Source organism: Vidua chalybeata, chromosome 2 (genome assembly GCF_026979565.1).
Source record: "Vidua chalybeata isolate OUT-0048 chromosome 2, bVidCha1 merged haplotype, whole genome shotgun sequence".
Classification (NCBI taxonomy): domain Eukaryota; kingdom Metazoa; phylum Chordata; class Aves; order Passeriformes; family Viduidae; genus Vidua; species Vidua chalybeata.
In genome coordinates this window covers 97426306-97453541 of record NC_071531.1, presented here as the reverse complement: position 1 = coordinate 97453541, position 27236 = coordinate 97426306, and the positions used below count along the sequence as shown (strand labels likewise).

At 39.8% G+C, this 27236-nt stretch overlaps 1 protein-coding gene across 2 annotated transcripts; it reads right to left on the bottom strand.

The window, feature by feature from the left end:
* Nucleotides 1-3006: 3006 nt before the first annotated feature.
* Nucleotides 3007-27236, bottom strand: ATP7B (ATPase copper transporting beta). Of its 2 annotated transcripts, XM_053935488.1 has the most exons (22): nt 26049-27236; nt 24815-24835; nt 24279-24444; nt 23008-23171; nt 22032-22193; nt 20551-20627; nt 20016-20190; nt 19267-19500; nt 18988-19079; nt 18741-18868; nt 17492-17646; nt 17175-17309; nt 16121-16315; nt 14466-14648; nt 12782-12932; nt 11735-11769; nt 11416-11545; nt 10184-10326; nt 8120-8323; nt 7892-8009; nt 7023-7125; nt 3007-5135 (listed from the first exon to the last, which is right to left on the bottom strand). In XM_053935488.1, exons 1-22 carry the CDS (start codon nt 27234-27236, stop codon nt 4871-4873), a joined length of 4224 nt encoding a protein of 1407 aa, XP_053791463.1. In that variant the 3' UTR covers nt 3007-4870. The 2 variants fall into 2 exon arrangements, with proteins under 2 accessions (XP_053791463.1, XP_053791464.1); XM_053935489.1 differs by lacking the exons at nt 18741-18868; nt 18988-19079; nt 19267-19500; ... (4 more) ...; nt 24279-24444; nt 24815-24835 and having other exon boundaries at nt 26057-27236.

Genomic DNA, 27236 nt, shown 5'->3' with positions numbered 1-27236 from the left:
CCTTGCTTTGGCTTCCTGCAGTGCGGCTTTTCTTCTTGAATCTCAGCTTGTCAAAGTGAAAAGAAAGCAATTTCAGCAGACACATCTGCGCAACTCAGAATTTGCTTAAGCATCAAATGATACAAAGTACCAATTCAGAGTTCAAGGCAAAACCATATTTTAGGCATTAGCCAAAAATCTATTCCTGGGCTATATAATATTGTCCGAAAAAGATTTTAGACGTGAATTAAACTATCCCTTTACATTTTTCCCCTTGCTGGAAACCGCATCTTCAGATGCTTTGCAGATTAAGGGGTTTCTGTGGCTTGGACTGGACCTGCAGTGACATCTCCTGGTCCCCCACAAGGTGAGGTGCTGGCTGCTGAGTGGCACAGCCCCCCGACCCACACTTCACCCCGATGCCCTCAGAGCACAGAACTGCTCAGCACAGACCAGCACAAACCTCCCTGGGGACACACCTGCACCTGGGGTGGCTGAATGCCCCGTGGGGGAAACAACACACACCTCCCCCTGCCACATCCCTTCACCTTCACCTGCAGCACCAGGGGAGCCTTCAGAAATCATCATTTTAAGCGCAAAAGTAAATCAGTCATGAAAATCAGATCATTGCACGGAGAGCCTGTGAGCGGGCTGTACTTGCCTGCAAAGCCTTAGTGCTTTTAACTCGAGACAAGGAGAGGAGTTAATCTGTCTCCTCCTGTGCTTATGTCTGTCTGAGACTCACATGTGAGCAGGATGTTTTGTGCTTCACCACTTCTTTTGTTGTGACTCTCAAACAATTTCCCACTGAAAACCAACAGGCTTGCTGTTGGCATCTTAGTAGAGGAAATTAAATCCGACATTTCAGTGTTATCTGATTTCACATCCCTGCACACAATTGTATAATTTCACCACCTACTCATTCTTTTTCTTCACACACAAGTGCATTTAGAGAAAATATAATTGTTGAATGAATACTTAGTCAGAGAAAGGTTGTAATCAGCTCAGGTAGAAATCGACAGCTTATTTGCTTGAAAAAAAGGGGAAAGGAGGAGGAAATGAAATGGAATAATTTCTTTCCTGTGAACTTAGGGCACCAAAAAATTGTATGGCAAACTATAACACAGTTGAAAAACTTAGCAGGCAACAGTATTCCTGAGCTATTGCACTAAAAATAACATGGAAGTCAAAGATCTGATTCATTTGATGTCTTCTGTGTTCATTAAAAAATAATTTAAAAGTTACAACAAAAGACTCACAAATTTTTCCCAGAGCAAAATAACTGGATGTCCCTTGTAAATCATCAGATATATCAACACTTACCATCGGATAGGCAGCAACTGAGTCGTGCTGGGAGAACGTGCACAATGCAGACACCTAGGATCAAAACCGGGATTTGAAAAGCTGCTCTGCACTGTCTAATCCATCAAAATACTCAGTCCTAGGAAAGAGGACAAGTGTGGCACGCTGCTGAGCACCTCGGGCACCGAGTTTAGGGAGTCCATCCTCTCAGGCACCTTCCTCCAGCTCTTTTGCTGTAGGGCCAGCAGGTGGGCCCGGTGGGGACAAGGACAGTTTGTAACTGCACTGCATGCAGAAATGCAAATTCTGAGCTCCACCTCAGACAGCCCTCCAGTGAGACTGGAAGTACATCAGGAGCTCAAGTTTAACAAGAGCATGTGATCACAAGTTTCAGGACTATCACCTATATTTATTTTTCTTGACTATGTATAACTATTCTAACTTTCTCATAGACATTTTTGCCTTCGGGGTGTTGGTTGACAAGAAGTTTGACATGACCCAGCAATGTTCGCTCACAGCTCAGGAAGCCAATCATATCCTGGGTTGCATCCAAGAGGGCTGGATAACCTCTCCCATAAAGACAAGCTGAGAGAGTTGGGGCTGTTCAGCCTGGAGACAAGATGGACTAGATGAATTCTAAGGATCCTTTTAACCCAAACCTTTCTATGATTCTATGATTTATTCAAGTTTCACAGCTGTTTAAAGCCTAAGACATTATGCAAATATAATGAGCAAATCTTTTCCAGTTCATTTCAAGCATGAAATAAGTCAGGTTCTTCAGCACTTCTTGAGAGCAGGATAGTGTGGTCAGTCCTCTACTCCAATAATTTTTTGGTTCATATTACTTTCACAGAAATAAGAGAAAGCCCATCTGGGGAGAAGGTCAGGAGCCTGGTGTAGGGCAGCTGCCTGCCCCTCAGGAGGATTCACCTCTGAGTAACACATTATCACCAAATATGTGCCTGATTGCCATGTGCATCTGAAGAGCCCCCATCTGAAACCTCTTCCAGTGCTCCACAATCTTTCCTGTTACACAATTCCTCCCTAGTGACTAATCTAAATATTCTTTGGTTAAATAAGCCTATTATTTTCTTGTTCTATTCGCCATGAACATAAAAGACACTGAAAAGATGAAAGGAATAAATTGTTCTCTTTGTGTCTTGGGACTTGTATTTCCTTATGGTATTCTGTAGGCAAATTTACTCAAACTCCACCAGTCTTCTATTTCTCATTCTCATATACTTACATTCTCATCTTTTCTAGATTTCTGTTAAATGTCATTGCTCTTCTCTGAACTGGTTTTTCCTAACAAGCATGACATATAAAACTAGACCTGCAATTTCAGCTGATGCCTCTCCAGAGCAGAACAGAATGAGGTATTTTGTCATATGGGTGATGCAATCTTTATACCTCTCTCTGTTCTCTTCATTTTGCAGGATCACTGTGTTGTTAGAATGGGTCACAAAATGAATGCCAGACAACTACCTGACCTTTTTCAGCTATGTTGACCTTTAATTCCTCTCTGTTCTGTTTGCAAAATTTTCTGGTTCTGTTCAATTCCCCAAGATGATTTTGAATCCTATTTCCACCCTTTAACATATTAGAAACCTCACCTGTCTCAACATGAAATAACACTGTCTCTTTTTCCCTCCTGTATATCCTGCCTGAAACAGATCACAAAGCAGTCACAAAACCTTGTACATATGCACCCTGCAATCCAACAAGCTCTGTTTATGCTCTTTTTATTCTGAACACCTCAATAAAAAAAGAAAAAGACACACAGTCATTTGTTTGATTAAAAAAAAAAAAAAACCAAAAAACAACAAAGTATATTTTTACTGTAAGGACTGGTAAGAAAATGCAGAATAGTAAAACTTCAGACCCTCTTTCCCACAGGGGCATGCACCTTTGGCATGTTTGAAAAGTGTGTGTGCTGTGAAAGTAATCTCTACTTATATAGAGTTTTAAAACTGATTTGTAATTATATTTAAGACAGTTCTGAGAAAATAGGAAGACCCATCCAATGCTTTAAGAACAATTCTTTTCCTCTCTGACTTGTTTTTCATTTTTACATTAGGAGAAGCAGGATTTGAACCCATGTTAGAAACAGCTCTATATTTCAGTCAATGAAAAGAAGTAGTTATTTCATGTTGTTTAGCAAAGTATTTCCTCTTCTTTCAGTTTCTAAATTTGACTATAAAACTCTGCTTACATCAGGGTCCCACAGCTGGACAACACAGCACTCTGGAACTGGATCCAGTGCACCAAAGCTGTTGATTCCTACTGTCCTTACTCTAAAAAGTGTTAAGGGGTGAATCTGACATCCACAGAGATGAAGTTACTGCAAGCTTTGGTAAAGATGTTAAAGTAAAAAAACAGTGGTCCAGTACTTTGATTTCTCACTGAAGTAAAGACGGGAACTAAAACCAATGCAAAACAGAAATACAAATTTAAATTACAAATTTTCTTAGTTCAGGTCCTGTAATTTATTTATATGATGGCAAATAGAAGCCCACTTTAAGGCCATTTTTCCACCTTTATAATTTAAATTTTTAGCTTCATTTTAAGCAACCAGCAAGCTGGGGTTAAGTTATGAAATAATGTCACTCTGTTCAGCTATGCTGGAGTCACACCAGTGCTAGTTCTGCTCAGTCATAGCAAGGTAAATACCACCTTTGCTCACACTGGCATAAATTCTTCTCTCTGTCAGAGGAAAGAGACAGGCAACTGCCCAGCTCTAAGGAGCTCCCTGGGGTCCAGCAAGGTATCTTGGATAACTGGGACCAGGAACTGTTCTGCCTTTATGATTTCAACTGGAATGGAATGGTTTCTGGTGACTTAAAGGAGTTTGTCCCAAACAGCAATATCTGTAAACATAATGATAAATCACAGAAGATCTCTTGTGCAAGAAAAAGGGGGGAAGGGCTCATATGGAGCAAAACAGAAAAGCAAAGAGAGCAGTAGAAATGTGCATCAAAAGGATGCAATCCCTCAAAGCAAGTGAAAATCTTTGAAAAAGACCTTTCAGAGAGTTATAGCAGGTGAAACAACAAAGCATTTTTGGTCCCAGGAGATGCCATGAATCCTAAATACAAAGTGTTCTCACAGTGACATGACTAGTTAGGATTCTGTGTAAAAATTCAGCTTCTGACCACAGAGCTCCTTATGCCATTGCTAATTTCATTTAGACACAAATTAATATTTGGCAGCTCTGAAAATACTCTTGCTTCATGTGGTCTTGAAGTAATAAAGTTTAAAAGAGTGAAAAGTATGAAATTTGGTTCCTAGCAAAGAGTCACAGAGAAACTCTTTTAGAGTCTGAAAATTACAATTTTACATTATTTCACTAAATGCTGTGTGCAAACAAGCCAGTTCATTATAGTGGCACAGATTATTTCCATAACTAGAAATAACTGGTGACCTGAAAAAAATCCACAATCCATACAACCCAACACTGAGCTGAGTTGTGATTGTCTTATGAGCTGAAGGAATACTTCACTTACAACACTGAAGCTGTTGATGAAAAAAGTCAGTCTCTCCCCTGACTGGGGAGGAGGAACATTTCCCCCTGTACTAAGAGTCCAGTGCTTCAGATGTACTGCTCTTCGTCTGCTCCATTTATGAGCAATGACCACTTGCCCGCTTCCTCCTGAATGAAACCATTGTGTCTCGGCAGCCTGTCTGAAGCCAAGGAAGAGAGGGACACTTGGCTTGTCTGATCCCAAGGAGATGGTTTGGAAGAATCCCTCCTCCTATCATCCATTCCAATGTGCACACTGATTTGAGAAGGAGTGAGTGGCTTCATGCGGCCTTGGGCTTGTGCTTCGTAACTTTCTGTGTCTGGCTTCTTGTAACTAAGAAAAGGAAGAGAAAGAAAAAAGATATTAACAACAAGAAGTCAGTGTGTAGAAGCATCTGGCGCTGGAACACATCAGAAACTTCTGATAACCGAAATGTCTTGAAAGTGTTTATATAGAAAAAATAAATTTATAGATTAATTACATATGTATAAATTAAATTTCCTGTATAATAGCTCACAAACAATTAATTTAAAATGTGTGGTGCCAAGAGTGTAAGGGTCTCAAAAATCAGTTACAGAATAATAATTTTTATTACTGCTTGAATTTTGAGCCTGCCAATTCTCTTAAGCCAAGACAAGCACAGAAGGATAAGGGAGGATGATGAGGAAATGCAGATGTTTCTGGTCTGAGTTTTCAGTCATTCAAGACCACATACCACTGATTGTGCACTCCTCTGTTGCATTTAGGGACATGGTTTAGTGGTGGACTTGGTGGTGCCAGGTTAATGGTTGGACTCAATGATCTTAAAGGTCTTTTCCAACCGAGATCATTCTGTGACTCCATGCACTTGAGGCACAGTGTTAAATAGGTAAGAGTACTCCTCACACGGCATTAAAACATTTCAATGATAAAAGAGAAGGACTCTCAAAGTGAGGTTCTTTAATAAAAATTATGAGTTTGCTGAATTATTAGAAGGTTCATAGAAGACAATTTCAGGTAAATGGGCCCAATGATACAAAATCACTTTCTGATTCAATGCATACTAAGTCAAATCCCAGCAATGGCAAGTATGCGTGGTCTTCTTCACATATCTATGCACCATTGTGTTCTTTGTAACCTCAAGTTCTATTCACTTCAGCTGAAGGTTCAAGAAGGAATATTGTCCTGAAGTGTATATTGTAATACAGCTTCTGTAAGTCTGAAGCCAAATATTTTTTAGAGGGTTCTCAATATCTATCCAAAATGGTGTGTGACGCTTAATGCCATCAGCAGAAGGTCAAAAGAAATGGAGAACTAAGGAATCCCTTTATAGATATTTCTCATCCTTTGGATAACTACACACTAAAACCTTTTAGGATGAAAATCCTGTAGCAGCAGGGCTGATTCTGCAAACAGACATTTATGTATGCCGTTTGTATTTATATTGTGGTCTCATTGAGCATTTGCAGGATTAGAAACATGATATAGTAACAGATTTCCTGTATTTAGGAAATTAGTTTATACTATACTGTACTGTACTGTACTGTAGCATACAGAAGACTCCAGCTACAGTAAAAATATGTGAAAGTTTGGACCAATTTCAGACACCATAAAAAGTCTTATTCTTGAAGGGTGTTTGCTTTCTATGTTAAGAACAGGTCCACTGTAACTGCCAAAAAGGGCACCCAAAAATGTAGCATTAAAATGAATAGGACTTGAAAAATCTTGTTGTAGATCAGAAATTGGTTTGCTTCCCAAAGAATAAAGAAAGATGCCTTATCTGCAGCAAGGTGCAAAATAATAAATGCACTGCTTCCCTGTTTCTCTCTGGCTAATTCAAACAGACAAAAATAAAAACCAAACAGGTACAAGTTTTTTTTTTCAAAAATCAATTGTTACATTGGAGAATTATCTTTCAAACTAGTTGTTCACTTGATATTCACAGCAAAACCTCCTGACCATTACTTTACTTGGTATTGAACTAGATCTCCACCACATGGGCCCAGGTGACATTCAGTCACACTTTTAGCTGCTAGTTAAAGCATACTGCATACTGTCTTAGTCCAGGTAAGTTCATAATAGTGACACCTGTCTGTTTTGGAGCCAAGGATTAGACAGAACAATCCCAAGCTAATGGACTTTCAGGTACTTTTAGAGGTAGAAAGCCCAAAGGGGTGTCTCACTTGAGTCCCAACCTCAGTCCTGCCACAGTTCCCCAGCTCAAAATACAAGACAACTTGCCATTTCAGCTGCAGTGAAGACAGCAGGACAGACACAGAAGAAGCTGCCATTGCAGCTGATCCCATCCAAGGCTGAAGCACGAGGCCAACAGGCATGAACACACCTAGCAAAAAAACCATATGGACATGAGCCAGAGCTGCTCATCCCAGCATGGGCATTTCCACCCCTGTGTATCACAGAACAGATCAGCAGTTCTACAACACAACCTGAGACCTCCAGAAACACAACTAGATCAATATATGTATTTACTCACTTATTACTGAACATGTCCCTTCCATTGCAAGGGATGACCTTTGCACCAATACAGGTACAAGACTGCAGCCACAGGGCAAGACTATTTGTCCCTTCCAGATATTCTGCACATATGAAACACAGCAAAGGCAACAGAAAGACATGGCAGTAGTACAGGAAAAGGAGGGAGAAGTTACTCATAAACAAAACAAGGACTACCTGAAGTAAGTTTTAAGTAGGAATTTAGAGCATGAGAAAATGTATGACAGAGGCATAAAGAATACAAGCAGTAGGAGAGAAAATGTGTGATTCAGGGCAAATAAAAAAGGGAACACCCAAGAGTAGACATCTGATTAGAGCTGGGTTTGAATATACAGGAACTAATCCCCAAGTACTGCTATATGAAATAAGAGTATAGTTTTAATTTCATCTAGAAGTATTTATTCCTAAGAGGCAAGCAAAGAGAAAAACAACAACAAAAAAAAAGAATGTATTTATTTCACTCTCCTTCTACCAAGTTTTAAATAATCTAGGAACTTGTCTTTGGTTCATTGAGCAGGTAATCAATCCTATAAGAGGTACCACAGAGATCAACTGTGCTGCTGTCTTTGACAAGCTGAGCTCTTGCAGTCACATACCTGCTGCTATGGGTATTCCAAGCAGATTATAAATTAAGGCAAGAATCAGATTTATTCGTATTCTTCGAACTGTTCTCTTGGATAAGTGAATACTGGCAACTACATCCAGCAAATCATTCTGCAAGACAGAAGAGCACTGAAAGTTTTCCACATGCAGTCTTCAGAAAACTAAACCAAAATGAGGAGTGTCAGTGATAAAAGAGGACAGGCCAAAACTGTAGTGCTCACTCGGATAAGAACAACATCTGCAGCTTCAATGGCAACATCAGTGCCCGTTCCAATTGCAATTCCAACATCGGCCCTGGCTAGTGCAGGGGAATCGTTGACTCCATCACCAACCATTGCAACCTTCTTCTTTCCATTTTGGAGCTCCTGGACCTTTGCAACCTTGTGAGAAGGAAGAACCTCTGCAAAGACTTTTTTGATCCCAACCTATGGACAAAGAAAAACACCCCATTGGTGACATGCTTCATGCTGGAAGGAAGAGCCATTTGCTGTTCTAGGTGAAGGGCAAACAGGAATATCAACCAAACTGATTCTGGTGAAGGCAACACTTGCAAGCTACACAGAAAACTGAAGAGCAACACACCTTTGGCATAAGAATGGGATTGATAACAGCACCCTCCTACAGCAGAGATGCTGGCAAACCATACTCTGCCCTTCACATCATGCCCTGCATGACTTCTGGAGCTCCACTGCCCCAGCAATAAAGATTTGTCTTTTAAATACCTTCAGGGGTGGTGGCTCCAACACTTCCCTTGGTCCTGCTGACCACACTATTGCTGATACAGGCCAGGATGCCACTGGCCTTCTTGGCCACCTGGGCACACTGCTGGCTCATGTTCAGCTGCTGTCAAGCAGCACCCCAAGGTCATTTTCTGCTGAACAGCTTTTCAGCCACTCTGCCCCCAGCCTGCAGTGCTGCAGGGGTTGTTATGACTCAAGCGCAGGACTTGATACTTCACCTTTTTGAACCTCACACAACTGTCCTCAGCCCATCAACCCAGCCAGTCCAGATCCTTCTGCAGAGCCTTCAAGCTGATAATGCAACACACGAACCATGTATGATCAAGCAGTTACAGCAGGGGAAACACAGAGACAAGTATATGCAGGTCTCAGGGAGATTATAAAAATAAAGCAGATGGCTGGCTAAATGATTCTACCCATCCACATCATAACTTATGTGGAGTTGCTAGCTATGGCTCCAGTGTTGTAGCTGAAAAACAGATGAGTATATTAAATAGTGCTGGGATAATGCCCTCTGTTTGGCTGCCTCACCAGGCAGAAGCAGCTTTTCACCTGTCACATAAGACAGAAGATCTCTTTTAACTTTTTAAAAAGTAGCATTTTATAACGTTTTTAAAACTGCTTACCATTTCTTTCCATTGGAAAGTATGTTCCAAAAAATTCAATGAAAATGTAGGTTGACACAAACTAAGCTTGTTTAAAACATTCATCTGTGTTCCTGGAACCATAAATTCAAGCTTGTTTCTGAAAGACTTTTTGCCTTGACAAAGAAAATTGGATGGGAAAGCACTTTATCATAACTGAACACAAAAGCAAAAGTATGAAAGCCAATAGGAGGAGGATTAAAGCATCACACAGAGAAACAAAACAGACCTCAGAGCACAGAAGAATGTGCATACCACAGTGCTGGCTGAGTCAGCTGTGTGGTGGGATACCTGAGGAAAGCAAAGTGGCACATGGTAAGATTAGAAGTAGACCAATGCAAAGGGAAAGAGGGAAAGGAAGATTGAGAGGGTGGAAACATAGCAAGGTAGAGTGAGAATCTGACTTTTCATTTATAGTTTGTGATGGGGGAAAGTCTCATATAAACCCAACCTCCTTTAGACTGCTATGCTTCTTAGCAATAATTCATATTGCTATGTTACCCTTTAAGATAATGACAAACCCACACTGTGGATTCCCTAACTGACCAGGACTGGATCTTCAAGGAACTTTCCTTCATCACTAACCAAACAGGTCTGCCTTTCTGCGAAGGGAAACAGGAGGCTTCAGTTCAGCAACCAGTTACTGCAAGAAACTCCATTACTCTGGAGAAATACTGGCTTCCATGTCTACAGTGGGATCTTAACACAGCCACTGGCCTCTACTATGCCATAGGACTTGACCTGATTTTCAGTCCAGTTCAAGAAAAATTTGTCTTCATTTAATATATCCAGGGAAACTGCAGTTCCAGGGAAACTGAAGCTGTTGCTTCAAATTCACCGGGGCAAACAAGAGTTCTAGAACCTCATTATGTAGCTTTTTGAAACACAGAGAAGCAGATACCTGAGTAGCAATGGCTTTTGCAGTTTTCCTGTTGTCCCCTGTTATGAGTACCACGTCTATTCCCATGCTCTGCAGTGTGTGCACAGCAAGGGCTGCCTCCTGCTTGACAGTGTCTGCTACTGCGATCATTCCACACAACACACCTGCACAAATAAGAAAGATCCTCTGTCAGAGAGAGCTGTGCAAGGGAAAGCAGCAGCAAGAGAACAGAGCTCCCCCTCCATCACACTGTGGCAGCTTGTGAAATAACACATTCTGAGCAATATTGACACTTGTGTCTGCAGCTTTCTCACTTATGTCTCTTCATCATTTGCCTGTTTCAGATCAAACGATAAACACCTTTGATATTTAAGGATCAGGAAGATGAGGAGGAGAGTAGCTTTTAAACAAGCCTGACTTCTATGTTTTACGGTATGGACAAATATGATAGAGGGTTAGAGAAATTGCTGGTATTTGTACCCAGGTCAGATGTTAAAGCCATTCCTCCAACAGGAAGTATATAGAGCCTGGTTTTATGTCCCCAAGTCTTTCAGGGTTGGATCTCTACTAGAATTAATTACTTTCATTGAGAATCTTGCATCTGTCTTCCAGTACATTGGCTCAAAGGTGCATCCATACTTCCTTCACAAGCAAATGCCTTTCAAAATTGCTCTCTAGGAGCACCAAGAATATTTGTTCAGTAAATGAACCATTGGCCTCATTTCAAGATCACAGGTGTGCTGGCAATCTATCACCATTGCAATAATTGGTTGGATCCCAGGTATTGTCTGGGATCTCTTTCTGCATGGTACAGAACAGAACCCCACTAGCAAAACTCATTTAGTCTAAGCTATTATGCTTGACTGATATAATGAATCACCATCTTTATTCACTGCATGTTTTGAAACCAGTGATGTGATAGGTTGGTCCATGATCCTTAACTGATGTAAATTAAGGATTGGACATGGCACCATATTGGCACTGCTCGCTTGAACAATGATCCTAGACAAAAGGGGGTTCAGAAATTAATTCTGAAATTAAAACCTACACAACAAAACCTTATAAGCACTGTTCTGTGGTAAAAGCTTCTTTTAAGAACACCTTGATACTTCACAGTTCACAAGCAGTTCTGCACTAAAGGATTAGTAGTTTCTTGACACTAAGCCAGTGATCAACTGCTTCAGATTGTTTTCATCTGTTCCACAGTAGGATTGACTCATATTTGTTAAGTCACTCAAAGGAAGAGCAGTTACCATCTATAGCCACTAGTATGGCAGTCTGTCCTTTCATTTCATGGTTTGTCATTGCATCATTTACATCATTTGCAATATTCAAGCCATTGCGTCGCATCCACTCACGATTTCCGATCAACACTGAGTATTTCTGAGAAGATGATGGACCTTTGTGCACAGACAAAAAGAAAAATGAGCAGTGTACACAAGCAGAGAGGTTTGAGGAAGACAAGTTAGGCGGAGGCACTGCCTGAAGACAGCCTGATAAAAGTTTTCTCTTTCAAGACTCAATCTGTGCCTCTTTACACACAAAACTGCGTCATGGACTTAACAGAAACACTTGCTCATGTTTGCCTTTGTCAGCTGGCATTGTTTCTCTGAATAAGCACAGTATGCTCATTTAGTAAATGCCATCCTGCTTTGTTCTCACAACTGATGACTTTTAAATATAAAAGCTATTTCTGACAAGGAAAAAGTAATGTAGTTCTAACAAACAATGCACTTCATTATGAATTCAATCCAACTTCACAAGAACCGTATAAACAGGTGAGAAAATACTACATTAGCACTATTCACAAATGGCACAGTTCTGATGATTGAAGTTCTCATTCTATTTAATTCTTCTAATAGCTTTCTCAAAAAGGTCAAGAGCGCCACAGCCTTCTGAAGAGAACTGATGAGCTCCTTAAGGAAGGCTTTAAATACCTTTTCTTTCTCTCCTACACTACAAAATAGCAAAGTGGCATCCAGAGAGTCTGAAACAAACCTGAATTTTTTAGCCTAATCAAAAATATCAGGCACTAAAATAAGTTTTCAGATATAGCACGCTTTGTTTTGCATCTGCTGAATAGGTTTGAGTTTGTTGTTTTTTTTTTCTTTTAATTATGTGCATTGAGAGGTATTTTGTTTCATTGAACAGGAAACAAAAGGTCCAAGTTAATATGGAATTAAAGGGTAGGACATAAAAAGTTGCAGTAAGATAATATATGTTAAAGGCAACTGCTCTAAATGGGAAGATAATGCTAAATGGCAAACTTTGCTGTCTTCTGGACCATTGCTGGGTATGCCTTATTGTCTATGTATTGTATGGAATTTTCAAGTACCCATCACTGTACCTAATTCTCATTTAAGTTTCTGAATTGCAGAGAGAGATGAAGAGCTGTGGAGAGAGCTTCAATTTTTGTTAAGGCACATTTTTGTCCCTCCTTTTCTCTGCCTTCTTCTGCCTCATATCTACCTTTCTCCTGTACATAGTCTGACAGGTGGTTGGAGCTGTTGATTCATTCTCCCTCACATTGCAGCTGGCACAGGGGCAGCACAAGGGCAGATAATCACTTACCTTGTGATTCCAAGAGCGTGATAACTCCATTATCTCCCAGAGGAGCACTGCTGTCCCCACTCCTGTTAGCATCCAGCTTATTGGGACCTTCCTCAGCTGTGCCAAGGATGGCCTCAACCCCTCCGACCTTGCAGCTGATACCACAGCCTGGGACTGCCTGGAAGTCAGTGCAGTATCCCAGCCTCTCAGTGCCAAGCTCCTGAAGATGTAACCAGAGGCCATCATCAATCTGTACTGCCCACGTGGGGTACAAACATTAGATAACTCTTGCCAAAAAGAGGCCTCATTCCTTCCCTTGACAATGACTGACCAACCGAAAACTAGCCTGGAGTATCAGTAGCACAGAACTAAAAATAAGAATGCTCCGGGTGTGCTGTGGCTTAGATTTCTAGAAAGAGGCAGCCAAACAGATCACAGCCAGGTCTCAGCCCTAGCAACAGCAAACCATAAGGAACAGCTTTTTCTGGTAGTTCAAGGATGAAAAAATTAGATGGGTGATTCATGACTTCAGCCAAGACTAGGAATGAAAGAGAAATATTTCAGCTTACAAATTATGCAACTTCTAATTAACCTCACAGCCTGTGGTGGATCAGACCTTTTTGTAGATATGTAAGACTACAGTGAAAATCTGTATCTAATTCCTGGAGGGATCTGTCTAGATGTTAGGGAAACTGGATTTTTCTGTTAAGTTATGGAGAGAAGCCAGTGAGTACCTTCAAGATGAGATAAAGGGATTATCAGGACCCTACAAGTTACCAAAAAAAAAGGAGAAAATATTAATTTGTAAATAAATTATTCTGGGTTGTCTCTGGAAGTTGAAACTATATGTACCTCTCAGTGATCTTAAAACACAGGGATGTCAAGGCAGGTGGTAAGAACATCAGCCAACAGTATAGCATTATAACTCATATAAGCCATGATCCAGTAATAACTGCTGCATGGGATGACTACAGAACTTTCAGGGTACTAAAAAAAAATTTAGATAAAAAATGTAAAATACAAGAATGACAATTGTTTTTTTTTTTCCTTATATTCTATTTTTCCTTCTAAATTTATGATTTTACTTCTAAATTTTATCACTGAAAGATATAGCAAATTTTATATATTTTTAAAATTATTTTTCCCTAAATCAATTAATGATTTTTCTTAGCAGACATAGATTGTTTATTTACATAGGCTTCCTATTTTGACTGTGACTTGTGTTTTACTTCTCCCCGAAGCTTGAGGAACACATGACATATATAAATGACCTCTGAGGATATGTAAAATTTGCGGATTTGAATAATCAATCAATTCATTTGTGAAACTCCCAAATATTACAGCTTAATATTCAAGCTTTAAAGCCTTTTGCCTAATTTATTCAGATGAGCAAGTGACTAATAGAAGTGACTATAGTCAGATAATATGAAATGTCATCACACACATTTGCTTCATGATGCTATTTTAAATATAAGTATTCCTCCTGCATATATTCCTTATTTTCTCATCAGTTCAAGATAAACTTAGCAAGATCTTTCTTCAGAACTCCACACTGTTACCAGAAAAGCACAGCTTAGATAAATACACTGTCTGGTAATGTCCAGACCAAGATGCACAACCATGCAATCTGCCAGCTTTCCAGTCTGTTACTGTTTAGGCAGGCCCTTTCCTCTGGGACCTGACCATTTTATACAACCTTGCTGCATTTTCACAGGTGCCTTCAGGCCCTGGATGAAATAGGAAGGCTAAGTACCTCTTTGCAGTATTTAGTGACGGCCATTCCTAAAGGATGCTCGCTGCTGGCTTCTGCTGTACCGACAACAGCCAGTATCTTCTTCAGGGGGAGCACAGCTGTGTCTCCCATCAAAAGCACCCTCATGACTTTAGGAACTCCATAGGTGATGGTCCCAGTTTTATCAAACATCACAGTCTTGATCTGCAAGAAAAAAACACAGTTACTGCCTAAGCCCTGCAAGCACAGGGATGCTTGTATGTTTATGGCACATAAATACAGTCAAGACTTTAATAAACAGTTGACTATGTCCACACAAAGACAGAATAAATCCACAGAAGCAGGAATTCCTCTAGGTAACTTGAACTATCTGTACAGCAGGTCTCCTTACACTTTCTTATTCATTCCTAATAAAGCTATAAGATCATCCTGTGCCCATATCAGGATCTCAGACAACAGTGTAATTGTAGGACTGAAATGCATTCACATGCAGGAGTCATGTAATGGCACCTTAATCACTTTTACCACAAGGTATGTGATGCAAAGAGGGCTTTTATGAATGCAGTTCTAAACAATTAACAATAACATTGAGGAAAGAGGATTCAGGAAGCGGTTTGGTCATAGAGAAGATGTGAAGGGTGCAAGAAGTTCAAGAAACAATAACCTAATCAAAATTGATGTCATGCTATTCACCAAATTTAGCCATCACTTGTCAGCCAGGCCAAGGGGTCTTGAGGAATCAGAAATGAACCAAAAAACACAGCCCCACATATACTGGAACCCAAAGATAAAGTCAATTCTAATCCTGAAAATAAACACAGCAGAGAGAAACACAAACCCCACAAACTTAAAGTAGGCACTTATTCCATATCCAGCTATTCCAACACACCAACCTTGCAGAATCACACAGGTCACCTAATTTTCACAGCCCTGACCATAGCCTTTCTTGGATCCAAAAAGTAAAAACTTCCAGCATTAATTAGCAGTCTTTTTTACTTTTTTCCCAGAGCCTTGGAAAAACTTATGGTCAAGTAATAACAAGAATTATCAGTCTGATTAACTTGCTGTTACCATCCTCCTCCCTTAAAATGTTCTGCATATGTCTAATACAGCCTATCACAGCATGGTTTTGATTCATTTTCTTTTCAGTGCTGCGGACATGTCAAACCTCTTTCTCCTTCAACCTCTTCCTCCTCTTTGCATAATTTTTATGTCTTTGAATGTTTTTTTATGCCTTCCTTCTGTCTTTCTTGTCTATACACTAAAACAACTTCAAATAATATTTTTTTTTCCTTTCATTTTATATTTTAAACTACTGATCATGAACAATATGCATTTCACCACAGGTCTCAGAGGAAAGACAAAAACCTCAGTGGATTATTGGCTCTTTTGCGGAAGAGGATTAGCATGAAGAGGATTGTCATGAAGAGGATTGGCAACCTTGCAGTCATGAGATTGTAGGGGATGCTGGCTCTCAACACTTTGCTACGACTACTTTGAAGAAGGTTCAATTTTTATTCTTAACCTTAACGAACAGCAATCAATTAAAGGAAAAAAAAAAAAAAGAAGGAACAACTTTTCACCATCTTTCTTTGGACATGCAGGATTTCCTGGAGAATTATATTTCATATAGCAATAGCTGGGTAAGCTACAAAAGTACAGAATGAACTATTAACCTGATGTGCCATTTCCAGGGGTTTTCCACCTTTGATGAGAATACCATTCTGCGCAGCCACTCCTGTGCCCACCATTACAGCTGTGGGGGTAGCCAGGCCTAAAGAGCAAGGGCATGCAATGCTCAGCACAGTGATTGAGGTTTGAAATGCAAACCTCAGTATTATTTCAGCTTTTGAAATGTTTTTGCTCTGATTCTGCAAGAAGAGGGAAGAGAAGGGGGAAAAAAATAAAGAAAGGTATGTAAGATTGCCAACAGCAGATAACATAGGTGTACAATCAATCACAGTCATTTCAGAAAACAGATTTATCTGGAAAACTTCAGTACAGGAAATCAATCTATTATTGTTACTGTAATGCTAAAGAAAGGTCAATGTTATGAATTGTTTATGGCAGTATTTTCTGGATTTTTTGCTGCTCACGTATAAAGATGTTTGTCTCTGCTCTGAGTCTCCCAGACGTCAACGTAATTTGCTGGGATTTCCTTTAAAGCTTAGCAAAGGACAATGCTATTTCCAGATACACAGATCTCCCCAGTTGCTGAGCGTAACAAATACACATCCTAAAGATAACAGAAGCTCAGCTTCTTTCTCAAGCCAAAACCACTCTCTGCCATTAGAAACAGGAATGCCCACAAAAATTTCAGACATAACAGGAATGGCTCAGCTCCTTGCAATGCAGCTATAGATCATATTTAGTCCAGAAGTAATGTCAATAATTTCCATTTGTAAGAACCCCATGCAGAACTAAGGGGCAAATGCAAAGATATATGTATACCTGCAGAGTTTTTAAATAGCGAAATTTCTGCTCTGTGTAGAAAATATCATGTTTTACAGAAGAATTTACAGAATATTCTGGGAAGGGACTCACAAGAATCAAGTCCAACGCTTAAAGTAAAAGGCCCATACAAGGATTGAACCCACAACCTTGGTGTTACTATCTAACCAACTGAGCTCCTGATGATTATAAAATCAAACCCTATATAGAAAAAGTATGTTAATTACATTGGAAGACATCCAAACACAAAAATCCAGTTATAATAATAAAACTACTTACAGGAAAATATTTTTTAATAATATCAAAATTTACAAAACCAATTGTGATCCATACTATCAATGTCACAGTTGAAATGATGATGATAAATGGAACAAAGTATCCACTAAATTTATCTGCCAGTTGCTGGATGGGTGCCTATAAAAAATAAATCCAGTTATTTGCATGTCTGTGGTCAAAACACATAAATATGCAGAGTTCATAAAAATACACAGTAGTTCTGGAAAAACATAGTTTGCTGAAGTATGTAAGTATCAAAACATAGAATCTTTTTATTATTCAAAATCCGTGAACAAGGTTTTCTTCTCCACTATTTTTACCTTTGACATTTGAGCTTCTTCCACCAACTTCACAATCTGTGCCAAAGTGGTATCACTACCAACGTGAGTTGCATTAACAAGAAGTGAGCCATGTGCATTTATAGAACCAGCAATCACTGTGCTCCCAGGCTTTTTAATGACTGGCATAGGCTCCCCTGGAAAGAAAAGGTAAGAATAAATGAGCCAATACCCCTAACAGCATAATCCATTAGCACACAGCTCATTCTATGTTAGCAAAATCAGTAGGCTAAGCAATAATGACCAGAAATCACATACTGGGTACCTCTGTCTGGTGAAGACATGGATAGGTAGTGTTATATTTTTATAAACCTTTTTATAGGATTAATTTCAAAGCAAATGCTGTTTCCTTGGTCATAACTCTTCAGTAAACCATCCCTCAAAAGGGCAAGGAGCAAATTGGTTGGAAAAGGTACTTATAGGAATTTCTCTATTAACACCTGGCACAGCAATGGGAGTTTGAGAAATCTGTCTTTATCTCCATGACCCTGAGTTTTCAAAGACCAGAAAGTTTTTCTGTGGTAAAGCTCCTGTTCTCCTGCTACCTCTGCATGAATACTAGCTCTAGAACTTCTTTATTTTCTCTATTTTTAGTGGTAGTAGTAACAACTGGTTCCCTGAAGCTAAAGGTGTCCCTGTTCCCAAGTAAAGTAAAAACAGAACTGGAACAAGTAATCCAATGCCAATGCAAATTTTTATATCTTTTACTTCATTTAGAAGAATTGTACAATGCATTAAATCCTTACTACATTTACAAAAAAAAAAAAAAAAAAAAATTTCCAAAGATGTAAAAAAGTCCTGTGATCCTTAATAAACATCAAATTTTAAGGCTTTCTTTCCCCCTCCTTGCTCATTGAGAGAACCCTGTCATACAAACTCCAGCATCTCATCAGGATTTCTACATCATCCTTTAGAACTTATTTCTGAGAATGTACCCTCTCTACAAATACATTCCAGGGGAAACTCCAGCCAGATCACTGCAATAATGACAATACTGTTATGACTCTACCCATCCCATCAGTAGGTTAGTAAGTGGCCAGACTGAGAGGAAAACCTTCAGTTTTTTACGGTGTGCACAGATGCAGGATTTGAATTCAAGCTTACAAAGCCACAGCATCCATTAAGGTGGGTAGCTATTCAGACAGCAGTGTTTGGGTTGGGTCTGCTCTCTTTTCTTGTAATAAAGAGTTCCAGAAGATTTCACTTCTTTGTGTAAGATAAGGGAAGTTACCAGTAATGAGAGACTCATCTGCCATAGAACTGCCGTCAATGACCTTTCCATCCACTGGGAACTTTCCACCAGGAACAACTTTTATAATATCCCCCCTTTGAACCAGTTCAACAGGTACTTGCTCCTCCCTGCAAAAGACACAAGTGGAACAGGCAGGTTACTTATGCCATCAGTTTTCAGATTAACTGGATCAAGCCTAGTCTGTGATCCAGGCAGGCTGAAGGGATTTTGATTCTAAAATACATACCTGACAATAGAGTGGCCAGGTCCAAGAGTCACCACAGTGGCTTCTGTGGCTTGAAGAGACATAAGCTTAGCAAGAGCTTCAGAGGTCTTACCCTAAAAACCAGAGATTAATGTTTAAGATACATTGAGATAGATAAATCCTGATATGTACTTAACACAATGAACTCTAAACAACCTTTCCTATTATGGACTACACCAGAAACAGCTGACTCAAAATTCCTCTGAATAGTTTATTCTACTCCTATCATAAATACACAATATTTGTGTGAAGATGAGTTACCTTGGCTATGTGTTCCAGCCATCTGCCGAGCGCAATGAACACAAACAACATCGGAGGAGTGTCGAAGAAAGTGACAGGGCTTTTCTCTGCCTTTTCAATGATTGCTACTATCAGGATCACGCAGGAATACAGATAAGCAATCGTCGTGGCCAGCACGATGAGCACATCCATATTGGCCATCTTGTGCCTCAGTGACTTGTAAGCTTGTACATAAAAATACCATCCACCAAGGAACTGTTGGTGTGAGCAGGGACAGACTCACATTGACATCAGTAACCACAGAGTACATAATACTGCCCAGAGCAGAATTAAAACCATGTAGCACACAAGAGAAGGCATTGCTGACCCAAGCAAATTTGATACTTATATAACTTCAGGTCTACTAGAGGACTGACTCCATTGACATCCTCTCATTTGCACCTCCTTTTTCTCAAAACCAAAGTACACAAGGCATAGAAAATGAAAGGATTTACCTACAGGTACCCAATTAGTTTGCAGATGATTAGGTATTTCTTTAATGTTACCTTCTCTACTTGGAAACTATGTGATGCAACTTTGACAGGAGTAAGTGCTATGAGTAAAAACAGAAAGGATAACTTGCAGAAAAGTACCACTTCGTTTGTGTAGGTGGTACAGACAAAAGGGCAGGCCTAATCCAGTCAATCTTTCCATTTCTGTCTTTATCACATTAGATTACATAAATGGAAGATGGATAGAAAGTAAACCCCTAGGAAGCAATATGGACATACCTGAACAAAAGTGCACAGGATAAAGAAAAGAAGATTCAAAATAGATAATCCAGGAATGAGGTTCTGTTCCAGCATCTTAGACCCATGGTCTTCACCATTGGGTATTTGCATATAAATCATTATGACTACAACTGGGATACCAAACACTAGGCTGTACAAGAAAGATTTCCTCCACCTGAAAAAGAAAAACTGTAAATCCATGGGTTTTTTGCACCCCACTCAGGCCCAACTGTGCTGGTAGTGCAGGGCTGGGGTTATTAGCACTGTACTAACACACAGCTTTGGGATATTTGCAAAGATCCAGTCTTTTGGAACAGCTTTGGTGTCTGCAACATGTTTAACTGTGTAGACTTCTGGTAGTTAAAAACTAAAACTAATGAAAGCAATAAAAGCACTTGAAACAAATGGCAAATGGTAAAATTAAATATGCTTTACACAAGAATAACCTAATTAACTGGGAAGAGTGCTGGGGGGAGTAGAGTTACAAGATATGATCTAGACATGTTCTTTAGTGAGAGAGAAAAGAAATACTTACTGCTGTATTTCCTTTTTATGACTCAGGTTATGTGCATTTGGAGCTCTTTTAGCCACAGAAGCATGAAAGCCAATTTCCTTTTTATTGAAAGGGAAGGAAAGATAAGTTAGTTTTGATGAAGCTAACCATATTACTTACAATACCTTTAAATTACACTACTTTTAGAATAAATGTCATAAAAGGACACTGTTCCATGTTTAATAAATTCCAACCCCTTATTTACTTTTAGATTCTTCCAAAATGAGAGGATATTGCAGTCAGTAGTCAAAATTTGGACTGCAAACATGAACACAGTAAGTGTCCAAGCTCTTAGGCATGGGGAGCTTCTACTGAGAGGTGGAATTCTACTGCACTCCTCCTAAAGGAAAATATATGCCCTTTCACTCCCACTGGAATAATCAGGAGACATGGGACATACCACAAAGGAAGTTAAAATGCACAAGCCACTGGGAGCTAGACAACCTTGTGAGCAAGTCCCTAACACTACAGCTTAATAAGTACACCTGAAGTTGAAAATTAAAGTGTCTAAAGTTAGTTTAAACCCACAGGACAACAAACTGCAGGGCAAAGCAGCCCAGAAACAAATAAAAGCAAAAACCCAGCTTTGAGTCACTTGGGTGAGTTACTGCTGTAGAACCATGCCTCCTGCCCAAACACCCTGAAAACCCAAAGCACACTTGCAAGAACAATACATTTAAACTTCTTCCTACCTGCATCATGAAATGCTTCTGTGGCAAAGTATGCTTTAGAGAACTACTCTGCCAGCCTGAACAGTCTACTAGTTAACACATTAATAACTGCTGCATCATTTCTGTGGTCTAGAGCTTGGAAGGAAGTCTCTGCTGTCCTCTTGAGTACTCACTGCATGCACCTCATACAGTATGATCCCTTCTTGTGGGACAAAAACAAAAAAGGTTTTGTCCATATCTGGGCCATCACAACAGTAGATTTTATGATCTGTGTGATTACTGGTAAATCAGGACTTTTTCATTTAATATCAGGCTGCGTCACAAGCCGTTTCCATTCAAAAAGTATCACAAGCTGTTTCCACTCAAAAAGATGTAGGGATAGGTGCAAGTGTGTACAGAGATATGTAATGCTTGTGCCATGAGCTGTGGCAAAACTTCTTTTACAGCCTTTGTCGCCATCAAGAGAAAGAAGTATTTTTTTTCTGAATTAGCATCACTTCACTGAAATGACTGTGATTTACAGACAGAATTCCAAGAAATGAATATATTATATTTTTGCCAGATAAAGATAAAAAGGGTTCATTTTGTAGTTTTCAGTGTGTGTTTTTAGAGTAACAGCTGGGGATCCTATGCATTCCTGTGAAGTACAGCAGCCTCACCACAAGAGCATAAAAACACGGCAATAACTATGGCATCTACAAAATCAGTGAAACCTCTCAAATATCAGCTGCTTTACTTCCTTCTAAATTTCACCATGTAATTGTTCATACATAAAAAATTTCCAAAGCCTACCTTGATTACTTTTATAATATCTCGCGGTCCAATAATTTCAGGATCAAACTGGATGTGAGCTTTGCTAGTTGCAAGTGCAACTGAGGCAGAGAATATGCCATTTGTTCTCATGAGTTTGGATTCAATATTGTGAACACAAGAAGCACAAGTCATCCCTGTGATCTAAAGAAAAGACAATTTTGGGTAGTTAGCAATCCCCCACATTCACCCAGGATTTGTGAGTGTACTTGAGACAAGGCCTCAACACAAAGGTTTTATAGAGCTGTCTTAAATGATACAAGCTGAGAACACAACTATCCACTTTTATTATAAAATTGTGCAGACAGCAGAAATAATCACAGCCATGTATTTGCATGGTAGCAGTCAGACATGCTATTAATTGTAAAAGTATAACTAATACGGTTCTATCAACATTGCCAGAGGCAAATTCTGCATGTGTAACTTCATCTCTCTTAAATTTTCCTGTGGCTTCAATAACGCATGTTACCACTTTGTGATCTATTAACACAGCAGCAGACTGTTGTCTCTGTCTTGCAGTAACTATCTGTCAGAGAATAAAAATTAGTATTTGAGGAATCCATACTTCAATAAGCAATTTACTAATTTTACTGATTTTACCCAAAGCTCCAAGACCTCTATGCAAAATCCTTAACATTAGCAATATGTATTTGTTGACAAATTTTCAGTTACTCAGAGTCTGTACTAAAGTGCCTTAATGGAAAACTTCTGTTTCATTTCTGCTTGCTAAGAAAAGTCTAATCTGTACATAGAACTATTCCCTTTTATTTCAGTGCTTTTGGACAGGTTCTTTTAAGACAAGTTGATTTTGTCTTTTCAGCAATTATAAAAAAAATAGTGTCACCAGCCAGAACTGCTGAAGCCACAACTGCTCAAGCAAAGCTATTTGCAAGAAAATGAGTCTTCCAGACCCGACTTTTCCAAAGCAAACATATAATTTCAAATACACATGACTTACAAGAAGCTCCACTTGCCCTTCTGTTTCTGCATTATTTTCCATGATGGTAGCTTCAAAACCCAAATTCTGGATCAGCTGCGCTATTTCAAGAGGCTGTATGAGTTCTGGCTTGTATTTTATCTCTGCTTTACCTGCCATCAGTGCTACCAATACTGAAACAATTCCTGCAGTGGCAAAACCAAAAATATTAGATAATGTAACTCCTTTGATGGAAATAAAAATAAAATATTACATGTGACTGTCACTGAGGACTGCAACAACTTAGAGATATTATAAGCCTAATGATTTCTCTCTGCCTCCTTCTGGTGTTGCTCCCTAGTCACAACAGAAAAGTTTTTACAGAGACCTAGCCACACTGAGTTCCCCTTTAGCAATGAGAGGAATTGCAAGATTTATATAGGGAAGGAGGTGAGTTTTGCTGTGATCTAATGAGACAAAAAGGATGTTTGGAAGGAACCTTTACATCCACTGCTGCAAGATCTACCCTAGACTCTTGTAGTTTAGAACGAGCCCCGCAGCACAATGCTACACCTTTTTATTTTCCTGTTCTCCACCCCTCCTTTTTTTTAATAAATAAAAACCCCACAGAAATCTACATTTAGAATTGAAAATCAAAACATAAAGACCACAAGGCAAAAAAAATTGCTTTGAAGAGCTAATGCTTTTTTTGATTTCTAAATCAAGGCAGTGAGACCACCACTGGGAGACTGGGGAGAGAATAATCAATAAGCAAAACCTCCCAAAGGCATGCTGACACAAATGAAATCAGACATTGCTAAGGCTCATCTGTTAATCTTCTACATGGCCAGAGGAAAGGCAGCCCTAGCCTGCAGACTTCTAGACTAGTAAACACCACTGTGCCTAAGCTTACCCTGGCAGTGGAGCCATATGTTTGTTTGCGCCTGCTTGTGCAAATATGCCTGAGCATGCCTGAGCTCTCAACGGCTCTGGAGGAGATGGATTGCTTTGTAAACCAGCAAGGCCCTGAAAACTAAATGACAACCATTTCTCTGTTCTTCTCTTCAGACTTATTTGAATTTTTTATCACTTTACAACCTGCTACAAGTATGTTCATCATGTTTGCCCACCAGTGCAATAGGACAGTTAAACAGTGACATAGCTACGTTAGCACTAAGAAAGAGCAGTAAGTCTATTTCACTTCTAGATCTTGTATGACAGCCTCTTCTACTCTTCTATTATTCTCATAGAATATCTTTCCATCCCATCATCCCTTATTATTAGACTCATTATAGGAATCTTAAATTTATTACCATCTTCTTTCTGCAAATTTCTTTCAATGGTAGACACACACGATGCACAGGTCATGCCTGTGATCTGTAAAACACACTTTTCTTCCGTGGCTCCACTGAGCTGGTTTGACCCATCTGAGTGAGGACTGTCTGGAAGAGCATCCGAGGCATTGCCTTGGCAAGAAGGCTCTGGAGCTCGAGGCTGCACAGCAGCTTTGCTGGCATCACGCTGGCACCTGCGTTCTCCAGTGGCAGTATCTTGAATAAATGCACAATACACTGAGCTATTTACAGTGTGACTGGATGACGCAAAAGTACAAACAAGTCACATTTATTAACCACACAAACACTCACAGTTGTTTAGAAGGTGACACAATAACCTTGGTCCCTATATGGAAATAATATAGGTTGTTACTATGCTTATAAAACTACATATTCACTATGTATTCACTAGTACCACTTGCATGACCATCTAACTCTACAGAACTAGCTTTCTACATTCAGATGGCAAATGATTCCCTCCAATTTCAATACCTAGAGCTGTCAGCTACCTTCACTTGATAAAGATATACTGGTATCTAGAGGGTCCTTATCCAAGAGAGAGAATGTAGTGCGGTCATATCCATTCTGTCATTGTTGTCATCTATGCAGGACTCATATCACTTCATCTCAAAAAAGGAAAACAACAAGTTTCTCAACAGGTTTCTCTTTATGGCACAGTATTCACACTACAAGTACTGCAAAATGAGTATTGGAAGCACCCTGGAGACCTGAACACAGAGGCCTCCTGAAAACATTTTTATTCTTTGCCAGGTACTAAACAGACACACAACAGCTCCAGCTGTGTTCACAACTACCTCCCCTGGGGAGAGGTTTGTGTAAAGGAGCAGGAGTTACTTCCAAACATGTTAAACACAGGGGGGTCCCTCCTTTTCCAGATGGAGTGGAAAGTCTCCTACCAACAAATTATAAGCCAAACAAATTATAATTAAACACCACATACAGGCCCCTCCTCATTTGTAGTAGTACCACAAATTCAGAGGGATTGGACCCATGAGAGAAGTGAATAGGATGTGGTTTTTTTGTGATCAAGCTACTTAATTTCAGGTAAACTACATCAGTATTTCAAAGCAAATATGTTTAGCTGAAGCAGGTGAAAAATTCCACATTTGAAATTTGCGAGAGAGGAGATTGTGCATCAAAACAACTTTTGAAACATTGAGCACATGTACAAAATGCATACACTGATGCAACTGACGTGTAAAAGCAGCTGCTGCCACCAAAGAGTACCTGCATTTTGCCACTTGCCTTAATGCAAGAGTTTAGTGAAGTAAGGCAGGCAAAAATACTCAAGAAATAAAGGTCAAGGGCTAAAGACACAAAAAAGAGGTTTTAGCTAGGTAAAAAGTGGTTTTAAATGAAAGAGACTTCATTAAGTTTGTAGGTTTTAGTATTCTTGAACATAAATGTAAACATTTGGTTTGATAGATCTATTTACAGCATCCTGTAGACATAGGAGGAAACCTACTTCAGGGGGTAAGGGGATGAGCTATTTGAAAGGCATTGTACCTCAGACCTTTTGGCTTCATAATGCAACTCAGCTCTTACACCCACTGCTGCAGTTATTAAGGGCTGAAACAAGGTGCCTTGCAGCTGAAACCTCTCTCCCTTGCTAAGTCAGGTCGGATCAGGCCAGACATTCAGAAGAGACAATGTCAATGTGATGCTTTAAGAGTTTCTTTCCAGGAATCTCAATGGAGACCTTAGCATGCTACCCACAGAAGAAAAAACACTGTTACCTGTCAGCACAGAGGCATCAAATCCCATGTCTTCTATGGCAGCTCTTAACTCTTCTCCACTAGTGACAGCTGGATCATAGTGTATGGTCCCAGTACTGCCAGCTAGAGAAACTGCCACGTGCTGCACTCCCTGCCTCTGGCATACGGCCCCTTCTATGGACTGCACACAAGAATTGCAGGTCATGCCATCAATCTTAATAACAGCCGTATGTGTCGTGCCTTGTGGTGGCTGTCTGATGACATTGTATGTGAAAGCACCCGAGGGAGATGCTGCTTTATTTGCTTCTGAACCACTAAGGAGGCTTACTTTAAAGTTTCCAGGTGGAAGGGATTCGATAGCTTGCTGCAAAGCTGACAGGGTGATTAAATCTGGGCTATACTCTACCACAGCACATTTATTCTCCAAAGACACTTTAATACTTTTTATGCCAGGAAGATCTGATATATTTCCTTCGATGTTTCTGACACAGGACTTGCAGTGCATGCCCTCTATCTGTACAGTCACTGTCGCTGTGCTACCCATCTCAGGGACCAGCAGATCCAGCCCATCACTCTCGAGACTTGCAGATGTCTCCCTGGGGTTTGCATTCTGCAAGCGCTGGAGATCAAGGGCACCCAGCTTCAAAGGGGCTGATTTACTTTTAATGGTGCAGTCATACCCCAGGTCACTGATGTGTCTCTTGAGGTCATCAGGCTGAATGATGTAAGGGTGGTAAGCAATAATTGCTTCTTGGTTATCAAGTGACACCTTGATTTTTACCACACCGTGCAGTTTCCTAATCTTTCCTTCAATGTTGGTGACACAGGACTGGCATGTCATGCCTTCTACCCGCAGCTTAACTACTGCTTCTTTCAAGCTTGGCAAATTTGCAGTTGCTGCTGTCAACTTCTCTTCTGCTATGTTGGCGTCAAAGCCCATATCCAGAACTTCCTGGCAAATCTGTTCAGGGTTTATTTCCGACTGCAGATACTTGATAACAGCATTGTTCTGTTCAAGGGAGACTTTAATTCTCAAAATGCCCTTCACCTTGCAAATTCGGCCTTCTATCGACTGCACACATGATTGGCAAGTCATTCCCACAATGTTGACTACCACAGTATGCTCTTGGGAGGGTGGAGAGGGCATGGTTTCAGAGCTCTCCTCATAACCCATGTTGTCAAAAGCAAAATTATGTTTCAT